Genomic DNA, 14,831 nt, shown 5'->3' with positions numbered 1-14,831 from the left:
TCTTGGCATCATGCAAACTTTATAAACACTTTATTTTCATAATTACATGAGCGCTTTAAAGTTTCTGTAGAAAAACAAATGTGGTTGATATTCATAAAAGGTTCCCTATCATCACACTGTTTGACAGCAAATCATGTGTAATGCATCGTTTTGCCAAATACTGGCAAGAATAGCTGTTGATGTACAGTGGAATGTATTTCGACACGGTCTTCTGTAGATATGCTTTCTTTTTTCCTCTTGATGAGATGAGAGTAATTTTGAAGCTTTTCCATAAAATTCTTTAACTGATGACCAGGGTTGCACTTAGTGGAGTGCAAGATGCCAATCCTTCATCTTGAAAAACCTCATCATGTTTTCTCTTGCCTCTAGTCAATTTCAGAAGATATTTGTTCTCGCACAAATAGGGTCTAAGCACATCAAATACACTCTATTGATTCTTGTCTTGGTTTATTTCCAGTGTGAGTGACATAAAAATGGAAAATTTTTAATAAAATGTTTTGCGTAGGAACTCAATCCCATGACCCTCAGATTACCATTTGCACTCTTTCTGCTTCACCAACTGCTGCCTGGAGTCTACACTAACATAAATGACTCATGCCTCAACCGACCTGTGCCAAAAATACTATTTTTTCTAAACACTTGGAGCTCCCACCTCTGTCACTTTTATTTATGAGCAAGCCCTGGATATACCATAAATTTGGACAAAATTGATGATGATGAGTAGGTGCGGTCCCCTTGTTAGGAACTTTCAAGAACTAACTTTAAATGATGATTCTTAGAATGTACAGCCACCCGCTACATATCACTCCCTTTAGGGGTCTTGACGACAAGCTTAGACTTATTACAATGCTCACAGAGTCGTTTAAGAAGTTACTCTTCTCTCACTCCATATGTGAATGATACAGTGCTACTGCATAGTAGCTAAGAGTATGGGTGCAGATGTAGATTGAAAATGTGTGGGCTGTTTTGAGAAGACAATAAGAAGTGAACTACACTCATGCTCATAAATTAAGAATAATGCTGATACATGATGAAACAACACTCTGGTGGGCAGTTTGTGGGTTTAAATCACCTCAGGGTATGACCATGCGATACATTTGACCTGCAGTCGTCGCACGGTGCCGCTGACAGCAGTCGACATACGCAGAGGTGTGTTGGTGCATGTCAGAGTACGGTGCAGCGAGTAAGTGTGCAGACATTTTCAGATGTGTTAATGGTGACTGTGTGTTGAAAATGGTTCAAAGAACACATATTGATAACGTTATGAGGGGTAGAATACTAGGGCGACTGAAGGCTGGTCAAACACAGCAGGTCGTAGCACAGGCCCTCTGTGTGCCATAAAGTGTGATCTCAAGATTATGGCAACAATTTCAGCAGACAGGAAACAGTCCAGGCGCTTCAGTACGGGACGTACACAGTGTACAACACCACAAGAAGACCGATATCTCACTATCAGTGCCTGCAGACGGCCACGGAGTACTGCAGGTAGCCTCGCTCAGGACCTTACCACGGCCACTGGAACAATTGTCTCCAGACACACAGTCTACAGACGACTGAACAGTTTATTCAACCGGAGATGTGCAAAGTGCATTCCACTGACCCCTGGTCACAGGAGAGCCCGTGGAGCCTGGTGTCAAGAACACAGTACATGGTCATTGAAACAGTGGGCCCAGGTTATGTTCATGGACGAGTCCAGGTATAGTCTGAACAGTGATTCTCACTGGGTTTACATCTGGCGTGAACCAGGAACCAGATACCAACTCCTTAGTGTCCTTGAAAGGGACCTGTATGGAGGTCGTGGTTTGATGGTGTGGGGTGGGATTATGGTTGGTGCATGTACACCCCTGCATGTCTTTGACAGAGGAACTGTAACAGGTCAGGTGTATCGGGATATCATTTTGCACTAGTATGTCCACCTTTTCAGGGATGCAATGGGTCCCACCTTCCTCCTGATGGATGATAATGCACGGCCCCACCAAGCAGCCATCGTGAAGGAGTACCTTCAAACAGAAGATATCAGGATATCAGATGACTGGATTGGCCTGCTTGTTCCCCAGACCTAAACCCCTTCGAGCACGTCTGGTAGGCTCTCGGTCGATGTATCGCTGCAAGTCTTCAAACCCCTATGACACTTCAGGAACTCGATAAGCCTGGTGCTAGAACGGGAGGCTATACCCCAGCAGCTGCTCGACTACCTGTTCCAGAGTATGCCAACCCCTTTTGCGGCCTGTGTACATGTGCATGGTGATCATATTCCATACTGATGTCGAGGTACATGCGTAGGAAACAGTGGCGTTTTGTAGCACATGTGTTTCGGGACAGTTGTTCCCTATCTGCCTGTGCTATTAGAGCCAGTTTTCTGTAGTGCTGTGTTGTGTGGCTCCACGTTCTGCAATTATCCTTAATTGATGAGCATGAGTTTAGTTTCCAACTAGCCAAAACTGGTTTAAGGGTTGAGTCATCAGGAAAATATGAGGAACCCAAATTAATGAGATTTACTGTCAAATCACTTCCCTTATTTGGTGAGAATAGTGATGTGTGAAGTATGAATACTCAAAAATATACCGTATGTTAAGAACAAACAAAATTTGGTAAGGAAATACGAATGATGTCAAATGGCTTGTTAATGTTTCTGACTGAGTCATTTGATTAATTTTCCTTTGCCATTGACCAAAATGTTTCTCATTTTTGTAGTTACAAAAGCTACTGTTGATGGACCCAACAAAGAGGATAACATCTGAGCAGGCTATGCAGGATGCCTATTTTCAGGAGGAGCCACTTCATACAGCTGAGTGAGTGCTCTAAACTGTTTCGAATGCCATTTTCTTTTATTTAATTACCTTCAAGTGTCATGTGTGATTCTTTACTTAATTTATCAAATACTGTTCACATTATGGTTAATGTTTGTAGTTAGTAATGTGTATGTACAGCAGACTATTTGATTGCTCATGTTCTTTAGTGCATTTTGAAGTTAAATTCCTGTATAAAAACTCCCAAGCATGAATGTCCATGTTACATGCCTTGGCGACCAGATCATGTATGTGTGTGAGTTACATATGGACATGCATGCAAGTGTGTGTGTGTGTTGTCTATTCTGATGAACACCCATTTAAATGTCCCTTTCATGATAATGTCAATATTCCACCCTGGATTTTCCATTGTTTGACACACAGATATTCAAACCATCTTGTACATATAAGTGCTAATTTGTGGATGTTCCTTGTATTTATATAGTTCATTTTCTCTCATAGTTTACTAGATATTAAGCCAACAGTCCACCGCTAGTGGTCTAGTGGCTAGTGTTGCTACCTCTGGATCACAGGGTCCCAGGTTCAATTCCCGTCTGGGTCAGGGATTTTTCTCCACCCGAGGACTGGGTGTTTGTGTTGCCCTCATAATCTCGCCGTAATTCGGCAGGTGGCGAGATTGGGACTAAAAAGAATGGGAACTTTTATGGTCACTGATGACCTTGATGTTGAGCGTCCCACAAACCATCATCATGATTAAGCCAACAGCATTGTGAACCAACAGCTTTGCTTTCGAGATATTCACTTGCCCTTGGGAGAAATTCTAAACTGATTACTGAGTACTGCAAAGGTGGTACGTCTTGTTATGTTCCTTTCTTACTCAAGAACTGGGTGACAGTTACCCAAACACGAAAAGAACTTGATGCATGACTGCGTAGCTTTCAGGATGATTTATGCAGACATAAGCAAGAAGAAAATAGGTAAAGATAAAGAAGGATTCTATTGATGCTAGAAAGAAAATTGTTCAAATGATAGGCACAGTCTAGGGAGGTTGAGTCCCTCAGAATATTTGATAGAGTGAAAGTAAACACTAATTACGAGTAACTGTCAATGCATTTGCTGTCACCAGAGGAATTTAATTTTGTTTTAAGAGCTTGCAGATTTTGTAATCTTAGACTGTAATGAGAACTCTAAATAGCAGATTTTAGTGTTTGTTTATTCTTCTTGTTTATATTTTGCTTGTGTCCCAACTTGCTCCCCAGCCAGGTAATGTTCTCTTTTGCTGGAGTCTACTTGTTCTTTCTCAGTTAGTTCAGACTGCTTTGTTTGTATTTTATGAGATTTCATACAGTTTTCACACAGTTTGATATGGATAGTGGTGTGCTTGTTATGTGCGGACACAATGGTAATTGCCTGCTGTCTGTAAACAGCTGGAAGCTGTGTTGGCCACAGTCAGCATGCTTCTTGCTATTGCTCAAAGCTGTGATGACATTGCGGCACTGGAAACGAGACCTTTGGTGCCATTGGAATCCATTGGTGACCTGTTTGTCACTGCAACTTCTGAAACACACCTGACTGGTTTGTTCTCAGTCAAGAGTGAGTGGCGGACATTGGTGGGTTTGTGCATCACTGTGCGGAAGGTGAAAGAGGGAAGTGGGTGCATGGTTGCTCCTTATAACTTAGCAACAGGTATGATCAGTGTCTGATTTTCCTATGCAGTCCAGACCAGTGCAGGTATGCTGATCATTGGGAGCTTCAGTGTTAGGCAGGTAATGGAGCCAGTCTGGAAAATAGTGGGCAGTTTGGGAAAGAATGCCATTGTGCACTCAGTATATTTGTTGGGAATTCCCGTCCAGTACTTGGAGGAGCCTGTATCATTGTATGTCAAGCACACTTGCTGCAAATCTTAGCTCTTGTTGACATGGTACTTGGGTTTTGAGACCATCCTCCGTTCCTGCAGTCGATGGCTAATTTTGTGAAGACAGCCATCATCAGACACAGAGTGCTCGCTAAGCTCAGTATTCGTAGATTGTACTGAGGGATGATTGTGGTCCTTTGTTTTGGAGCTGAGTGGAAGATCAAAACTGGAGACTCAGGCGATGCTGGTACAGTATTGGATGCAAATTTCTTGACCTCCGCTGTTGGGTGGAAAGTTTCAGGGTCCCTCTTAATTGGCCAAGCATGCACTGCATGATGCCAACAGCCTTGCCGCAGTGGTAGCACCGGTCCTCGTCAGATCACAACGTTAAGTGCTGTCGGGCTGAGCTAGCACTTCAGTGAGTGACCATCTGGTCTGCAGCGCTGTTAGAAAATGGGGTGCACTCAGCCCTGGTGACACAAACTTGGGAGCTACGTGATTGAGAAGTACCGGCTCCATTATCGTAAACTGACATACGGCCTGGAGAATGGTATGCTGACCACATGCCCCTCCATGTCCGCATCCAGTGACGCCTATGGGCTGAGTAAGACATGGTGGCCATGAAATCCTTAAATTAAAATTGGAATTTTTATTGTACGGATAGGTTAGTCATCAACAATGGTGACACATTTATTTCAGTAAATAATTTGATAATATATACTGAGGTTTCCAAATGTGAATTAATATAGGTGAAGAAACTGGATGCTTTGCTAGACCACTTTTGTCAGGAGCTATAGTGGTAGAGTACTTGTTGTAATAAGGGTGACTTCAACTTGCCAGATTGGGAAGAGTCATGCTATCAAAACTGGTGCCAGAGACAGAGATTTGCAGGACATTATTCTGAATGTCTTGTCTGAAAAGTACTGAGAGCAGATGGTTAGAGAACGAACTTGTGAAAGTAACATCGTAAAGCTCCTAAGAACAAACAGACCTGAATTTCTTGAATCAGTTAACGTAGAAGAGGGTATCAGTGACCATAAGGCTGTGACAGTATCTGTGACTACAGGTATTTCAAGAAATGTTTAAAAAAAGTAAGAAAATATTTTGGCTTAGCTGGAGCACAAATGGAGAAAATGCAAAACCATCCTGCAGTATGCCTTTGGCAAGTGTTTTCCAAGCAAGATTTCAAGGGCTAGGAAAGCCCTCACCATGTTTTAATAGTTGTGTTAAAAAACTGCTGTGTAACAAAGAGAGCTTCAGTGCAGATTCAAGAGAATCAAAAGATAGTTGACAAATAAAACCTGAATGAAGCAAAAATGAGCATAAGGAGAGCAATGGGAGAAGCATTTGATGACTTTGAAAGTAAATTTATGTCAACTGATTTGAGTGAAAACTGTAAGAGGTTTTGGTCTTACATAAAATCAGTAACTGGTTCGAAATCATCTATTCAGTCATTCAGTGACCACAATGGAACCCTAATGGAAAATGACAGGGAGCAGGCTGAAATACTGTATTTAGTCTTTAAAAATTGTCTCACAGCAGATGATCGTAGTACAGTCCCGCTTTTCAGTCATTGTACGAACTTCAAAATGGCAGATATAGAGATAACTGATCATGGAATAGAAAAACAACTACAATCCCTTTGTAGTGGAAAAATATCAGGACCAGATAAGATACCTATAAGATTCTACAGAAATTGTGTGAAAGCACAGATCAATCTCGTTTGCAGAAAGGGTCATATGATACATGCACATAATTATAATCTTACACTGTTGACATCAGTCTGTTGTAGAATTATGCAACATGTTTCATGACATTTTTGGAGCACAAAAATCTACTGTATAAAAATCTGCATGGATTCCGAGAACAGAGATCTTGCAAAACTCAACTTGCTCTGCTTCTCTATGAGATCTACAGCTCTTTATCCATCGACGCTGAGATTGATACCGTGTTCGTGAACTTTAGGAAGGCATTTGACACCATCTTGCATTGCTGCTCATTGAAAAATAAATAAATAAATAAATACAAGCATACTGAGTATGAGACCAGATTTGCAGAGGAAGCTCAACACGTCCCTCTTATCTGAACAAAATTGACAGATATAAAGGGCTTTGGGACTCAGGGGAGCGTGATGGGACTGTTACTGTTTACAATGTATGTAAATGATCTAGTAGAATTTGTCAGAATCTCTTTAAGATTGTTTGCAAATGTTGCAGTTGTCTATAGGAAGGTAGCGATGCCAGAAGACAGTAACATTTTGCAGGAGGACTTACAGAGGATTCATGAATGGTGCAGGAACTAGCAGTTGACCCTGAACGTTAATAAATGTAGGAAATATGCAGTTCATCCACTAAGGAAGTGGCTTACAATTGATTATGAGTATTGTTCATCTTCTCTGGGATCTTTACCAAGTAGTACTGGTGCGCTTATTTTGTCACAACATCATTGAGTGTACATGAGAATGTTACCGAGATGCTCAATAAACTCCAGTGGCAGATCCTACAATAGAGGTGTTGTATGTCACGGAGAGGTCCACTCTCGAAATTTCTAGAGAGTACTTTCCAGGAAGAATCAGACAGCATGTTAGTCCCTCCCTCTTATGTCATGCAAAATGACCACAACAAGAAAATTCAAGAAATTAGATTTAATACAGAGGTTACCTTACCGATAATCATTCTTTCCACATGCCATTTGCGAATGAAAAGGGAAGGGGTGGATCAGTCTGCAGTGCCAGGAAGCACGCTCCACCACGCACTGTCAGGTGGCTTGCAGACTATTGATACAGTTGTAAATGTAGAAGTGGAATGTTGCCAACTTTGCTTTCAAGTGGCTGTGTATGTGGTGGGGGGACCGCAATTTCTTTTTACTGCTTTCTCTAACAGCCCATCCTCATCTTCATTTTCTTATTGTCAGAGGAATCTTGTATTGAAGGTTGTACATATGAAAATGACAATAACAAAACAAAATTGTGTAGAGAAGAAACTAGTTTATCACACATCCTCATCCACACACTGACATTTTTGAATAGGTAGTTATTATTCAATTACTGAACAAAAGATAATACCAACATCTGTAATACATTATCAAATTATAAGAATTCAGAAAATTGCTCATGAATTCTGACATTGAACTATTTGCATTTAGCAACTAAATTCTGCAATCAATGAAAATGCTCTTGGCATGTAATTTCAGATACCTCTCCATGCAATATGTAGTTGGGTGAGCAAACTTTTACGTAAGATCCAGATTCTCCAAAATCTAAAGCCAGCAGTGGATGTTTACAGGCTGACAGTGGTTCGTAGATCATAGGAGTGAATTCAGCTTTTGCTGAAATGCATCTATGTGAGAGTGCATTAATATGGTAATGAATCCTACAGACTATCAAACAAAATAGAAGAGACACAAATTTTGAAAAATATAACTGAATAATTGTCTCACAGCAGTGTGGTCCAAATCCCCAAGTGGTTATCCAGATTTAGGTTGTCTGTGATTTTCCTAAATAGTTTAAGGTGAATGCTAGTGATGTGGTTCCTTTGAAAGGATACAGCCAGTTACCTACACTATGCATCCCAAATGGAGTTTGTGCTGTATCTCTAATGGCCTCATTACTGACAGGATGTTAAACTCAAATCTTCCATTCTTCTTATTTCAAAACAGTGCAGCGTTGCAGAAATGTTGCCATCAGTGTGAGAAAACTGTTGGGCTACAATAAGAATTGATTAAATGAATGTGTGTGTGTGTGTGTGTGTGTGTGTGTGAGGGGGGAGGGGGGTGGGCTCTGCATGGATAGAATTTATAAAGAGTCAAGCAAATAGTTATAAAAGTAACAACTAAAAATGTAATTCTGAAAAACTTCATCATATTTTTTTGGCAATGTACTGCATTAACCCATCAGTGCCCAAATAAACTTTTTTTAAAAAATTATTACTTTTACCACGTTTGTTACATTGAAAAAGAAGTATTTAATTTAATCTATCATACCAAATATGTAATGCTAAGCAATGTTGAGAGCAAAACATAAATTTATATGAAAAAGTTACACATTTTTGTACTGAATGAAATAAATTAAAAATGAGTACAAATTACAAATGAAAAAAAAGTATGACAAATTACTTGATATGACAAGCAGTGAAATATTCAACACAGTGTCCCACATTAAATTTTTTTGCTTGGGAACAAGCTGATGTCATAGAGTTTATTCCAACACATCATCTTTTTTTGAGTTTTTTTCTCAATCAGATGGTTCATTCCATCAGTCTGCAGCTCATCTCCTAACAGTACTGTAGTGCAGTGTTCGGGCAAGTCCTTTTGGTGCCGTCGCATAACTCCTCAAGTATAACTGCACAATTTATCTTTGAAAATTTATATGACAGATTATATTTCCACTGTTATGGTAGAGTATCCAGGCACTGTGTACAGTGGTGTCCAATAACCAACTGAAAAGAGGCCAGTACTATATTTTATGAACTGTAAGACACACCTTAATTTTGAAGCAATTTTTTTAAAGGAAAGAACATTGTTACCATTTTTGTTATTAGACTGCAGAGCCAAACTAAAAAAAAAAAAATTCTTAGTTTATAAAACTGAATTGACCTTTAAAATCCCTGAAACTTGTCATCTGAATTTTCTTCTTCTTCCTCCTTCTCCTCCTCCTCCTCCTCTTCCTCTTCCACTTTGTTATCACCATTGCCCTCTTCATATATAAGATGATCCTCACTGCCATCGAGAGCGTTACATATGTCACAATTCTTGAAAGATTTAACAGTAATGTCTTCTCTCACTCTAGAACATGACTGTTTTATCCGCTGACACACGTATTTGATTGTAGGTCACGTTAAAGCTCCCTTTCATGTGAATTCATGTTGTGTTTCATCCATCATCCATTTGTTCCATTCTCTCTCATATACACTTTAAGTGGTTGATTTATTGAGACATCAAGAGGTTGCAATTGTGAAGTAAGTCCTCCTGCAATAACAGAAAGCTCTGTATTTCCCTCTCTCTGTTTGTCTTTCACAGAATTTTTCAAATGACTACCAAACTGATCTAGCATAAGAACAGAACTCTTTTCCAATAAAGTACCTTTCCTTCTCTCCCGCACTCTTTTAATCCATAATTTCATACCTCCCAGGTCCATCCAACTCTTGTCATGTACGTGAACAACACCATCTGGTGGTATTTCAAAAGGTTTTGCCATTGTTTTACATTTGAAAGTTATCATTGAATTAAGTTTAGTACCATCAGCACAACATGAAAGGAAACTGGTGTAGTGCATTTTTTCTTGTCCACTTCTTTTTATAGTTACAGTTTTAGCACTTTTCATGACAACAGTTCTGTTACTCAGCACATCAAATGTCAGAGAATTTTCGTCCATATTCGCTATTTGTCTTAATTCCATAGTGGTTTTCTTTCGATGTTGAATAATAAAGCAATGGAAAGATAATATTTTCTCTTCATACTCTTTTGCCATTTTCTAAGGTATTTTGGTTTTGGTTCACATGCTAAATCCATGTCACTTCATAAACCTGTAGTACCAACTAACTCCATCATTAAAGTTTGTTAAGTTCCACTGTTTGCACCAGCTTACTAGCATGTATTTGAATAATTTTTGTATCAATTCCAGTGCCATTTTGATGATGTCCTTGAATCCATTTCAATACGCCACTATCTAGTTTTGGCCATTTTGCATTCAGTTCTCTATTTGCACATTTAGTCTTCCTCATTTTTTTCAGTTCTTCTTTACTTTTTTTTCTGTTGATGGAGGACTAAATTACCACTCAGCTGTTCTGTTTCCATGTTCTTCTGCATATACAATTACTTTCAATTTATAGCCCACATCATATGAATATCTTTTATTTTTTTCCATTACGAAACTAGCAACTAATAAAAATATTGCACTGTTACCGAAAAAACAAATGACTTTGAATTCAAGTTCACTTGCACCATCGTAGGCTAGTCAATGTTCTCAGTTTGTGATGGCACGGCAGGAGAGAACAAGCTTGTTAATCCCTGCGACTCATGTTGTTTGCATCAGTGCACTGCTGCTGCCAGTTGAATCCAATGTTGCCAGATAGAGATAGGCTTCCATGGCTGTGGCACCTAATATGTGTCCATTTTTAAGAGTGGCAGGAATTTTAAATCAAATATAGGTAATTATTACATTAATTTTGAGTATAAGATGCACCTTAATTTTGAAGGCAATTTTTTGAAGAAAAAGTGTCTCTTATAGTCTGTCAAATATGGTACCATTTCCTCTTATGGGTATTTATCCTGTTCTGGTTGTCGTTTTTAGCCATTCAATCAGTTCTACCCAGTATGCTTGCATTCAGTCAGGATAGAGTGTCAAGGAACTTCAGTGTGTTTCCTTGATTGCTGAGAATACCTTTTAAGATTAGTTACTGGGTTTTCATACCATTTGTATTTGGTGCTGCAGAAGCAATGGAATTGTCATGCCATTCACACAGCAACAGACCACTTTTTTTCTTTTGTAAGGCAGAATGAGTGGTACCTCTTTTATCTTGCCATATTTCCTTTTTTGGAAGAGAGGAGTTTTGGGGGATACAGTTTTCTCTCAAAGTCTCAGTGCCCTTAAAACCTTATTCGCTACAAAAAAAGTTAACAAATCAAGACTTATAGAAAAGTTGTCAAAATTGAGGTAAGAATTATTAAAAGTGCTTTTATTAGTTGTTAGCATTACTTTTATGTGACACTGAAAATGTAGTATGTGTCCCTGACATTCAAATAATGTTGCTTAAATGTCAGTAAATGACATATGTGATTGTTTGTTTATTAAGGAACAAATGATAAAATATTTTGATTATTATGCATACCCAAAATCCATGATATGAAGAGATTCTAGTCATTGAAAAAATGTTTAAATTCATTTGTGAATTGTTTCCAGTAGTATGGTGTGCTTATAATTACCACTAACAGAAAACAAAGAATGGATATTCAACAATCCTTAAATAATCATAGCAGGGTTATAGAAGTTCACTATGGTCCAAAACTTCAGGAAAAGTTCAGTCATAAATGTAAAGCTGGGCTGTAATGTGTTAAGTACTAATTCAATGTCAGTTTTCTGTTGTGTGCATTTGTATATGCAGAAGAAAACACTTTGGAATATGATAAGGTTAAAAATGAAAGCGGCAGTTTTCACAAGCAAGAAACATTTTTTTTTTGTTTTTCTAGTATTTTTGGGTGTGCTGCCACATCCTTTTGACATTCTGCCATGATATTTTGGCCCAAGGACATCCAGCCATCTTCAGGTGAGTAAACAACTACCGAAGAGCCCAGGTGCATTCACAGTAATTATGCCGAATTCAAGCATGCGAAATATTTTGTCATCTTCTGGCGCATGCGTCAGGTGATGATGATGTGTGGGACAGCCACGTTGTGTGTGCTGCCTTTGGTAGTGAAAGTGAGAGATGATCTAATCATTGAATATCGAATGACCCCGTCGCATGCACATATGCTGAAAGATGCAAGCACGAGATTTGGTATAAATAGCGGGAAAGTACCTAGGCTCTTCAGTACGTGTCTACTCACCTGAAGATGGCTGGATATCTCTGGGCTGAAATATAGTGGCAGAATGTCAAGGAGATCTGGCCACACACCTGAAAATAATTAGAAGAAGAAATATGCCAGGAAAATTTCAGAAGTTGTAACTTTTTGTGTATTTGTTTCTTATCACATAAGTATGTGGGGTGAATGCTGTGTTTAGATAATGTTGTTATCTTATGTTTAGTGTGTTTGCTGGCTGTGCAATTCCATATCCAAAGAGGGAATTCTTGACTGATGATGACAATGAGGATAAGTCAGACAACAAGGCTCGACAGAATCAGCCGCCCAATGTAAGTAGAGTCTCTTGCGTGGGCTTGCCATGTATGTTCCTTGCTTCTGGGTTTATTGTGAAACAATAATTGTGTGCGAGTTCAACAATTTGTATAACACTCATGTTATGCTTAATTCAGCTTCAATAAATGTGATGACATATGCGTCTTTAATTTTTATTTCATGTTTGTTGCTGAATAACACATACATGTTAGTTCATACATCAGTCATCATTGTGTTTTTCATCTCCAGTTTGTAGGAAGTGACTGAGTGACATGTCACAAGAGAATGGTAGTAATTCTTGTCTTGCCATCCAGGTTTATCATTTCCATGGTTTCCCTAAATTGCTCAAACCAAATAGAAGGATGGTTCTTTTGAAAATGATGTGCCCAATTTCCTTTTCTGTCCTCCTACAACTCACGAATAAAACAGTAAAGCCATGTTGTTTAGAGCAATAAATGAGTTTCATTTCTTGTCTTCCTATCGTCGTCATACTTTTTTCATATTGCTATGTGAATCCTCTTCTCCATAATCCTGCACCCACTTTTTGCAGACACACTTTTCTTTGCCCTCCTTAAACATCAATACAGTCCTTCTAAATGTCCAGGAACATCACCATGATTTTTTTAAAGTATTTGCAATCCATACTCATTATAGTTGCTAAAAAATATAATCTTTTTTTTTTTTTGTTTAGTTGTTTATTGACCAATGGTGATCTTCACCTGACAGTGATCATTTGTGTTCCTGTCAGTCAGTACATATTATAATTTTGAAGCACCTACAAAAATGTAAAAGTAAATGGTATCACCCCTAAATGTCAATTTTTCATCTTAGTAAATCCAGCTTTGTGTAGAACTTGAAAAGAATTTTATCATTCTCTGATACTTTGTTGAACTTATATGATTTCAGCTCCTTTTCATTAGTATTGAATTCTGTGCCATCTAAATTTTACCAAAGTAGAAAAAAATGAATGGGATAAGATATTTTGATTTCTCTGTGCGAGGAAATGTTTGAAGACAGAATTCACTTGATTTATCATTTCAGTTTTATATATTTTTATTATCTGAAAGTGTGTGGGCACTAATTTTTGTTCCACTGGCGTTCTTGACATTGGACAAAATTTTTAGGCTCTGGGGAGGGTTAATGTGGTTTTATATTAACAGTGTGTTTCTGGGTGTTCTGCCAAGTTGTTGCTTCCATTTTATGCACAAATTTTGATGATGAACAACCCAGCCATCTTCTTTAGGTGCTGTGAGTTTTGCTGGACTTCAAGCAGTCTGCAGACTGTTGTTGGTCTCACACCACTATTTAAAACCCGGTTCAATTCCCAACATACACTATGCCTTTTGATGGTCTTTTGTTTTCCATAGCTTGCATTGATATTCCATAAAATAGTCTCTTACTGTTTTCCAATCTGGTGAATATGATAACTGGTGAGATTTTAGTGCTGGACCCCAAGCATTATTTAAATTGAAGCTGCCATTCCTGTTTATTAGGTTTTCTGACATGATTATTTTGATAGACTCCTTAGTTATGCTGGCCCAGAAACCTAGCATTTGCACCACAATACTGGTCTCATTGTATCTTAAGATTATATTCGAGGTAGTGCTCAGTGACAGCTGATTTGCTTGGTTGTTTTGGTCAGGTATGTCACTGATGTCCCTTGCATCTCCTCTTGACTGTTCTGATTGTCTGCCTCAATAATATGTGCCACATTTGCATAGAATACAATACATGCCCACGTGTTGGAGACCTGGATCATCTTTAACATTATGAAGAATACCTTTTTATATCGACTGAAGGGAGCAAAATAACACTGGAGGGCATGTTCCCATAGGAATCTGTCCAATCTTTTCAGATATTGGGCCAGCATAATATAGATAAGTGATAGTTAGCTTCTCCTACTTGGACTCAGTCTCAACGTCTTTCTCAGGTACGCCTAACAGTGGAACTCAGTGTCTGAAGAAGACGGCTCGGTTGGTCATTGAAATACTGTGTATAAAATGGAAATAACAACTTGGCAAAACACACAGAAGTCCACTAATCAGTCACTCCACGAAAACCTGATAGACGAAAATATATTGTTGTAATTATTGCTGAAGGCTTTGCACATTGTCCATTTGTTAGCCAGGCATGTAATGTATACCCATTAGAAGATTTGTCATTGGTTGTACCTGTTGTGCAGTAAAGGCTGCTTCTGAAGAAACTACTTGACATTGTTTGTACACTAAGGGATATTTCTGCCCACGATCATTTTTTCATGAGGAAATTGAGTGCTGTACTATGGTGGTCTCACGCCACATACTATAATGATCAGGTCTGATCGTTTCCAGCAGTGAACAATGTCTTAATAAAATCTAAGCTGAACACATCTTGTCAACAAATTAAAGAAGATTAAG

General features: G+C 38.7%; 1 protein-coding gene across 1 annotated transcript in view; it reads left to right on the top strand.

Moving 5' to 3' along the window:
* Window positions 1-14,831, top strand: part of LOC126334942 (cyclin-dependent kinase 8) — a 54,750-nt gene that overhangs the window by 36,210 nt on the left and 3,709 nt on the right. The window contains exons 8-9 of the mRNA XM_049997684.1: window positions 2,695-2,792; window positions 12,347-12,452. Of these exons, the coding sequence (XP_049853641.1) occupies window positions 2,695-2,792; window positions 12,347-12,452 (204 nt within the window). The remainder of the gene's footprint in view (window positions 1-2,694; window positions 2,793-12,346; window positions 12,453-14,831) is intronic.

The sequence above is a fragment of the Schistocerca gregaria genome, chromosome 2 (genome assembly GCF_023897955.1).
Source record: "Schistocerca gregaria isolate iqSchGreg1 chromosome 2, iqSchGreg1.2, whole genome shotgun sequence".
NCBI classification, from domain to species: domain Eukaryota; kingdom Metazoa; phylum Arthropoda; class Insecta; order Orthoptera; family Acrididae; genus Schistocerca; species Schistocerca gregaria.
This window is presented reverse-complemented; position numbering and strand designations above follow the sequence as displayed.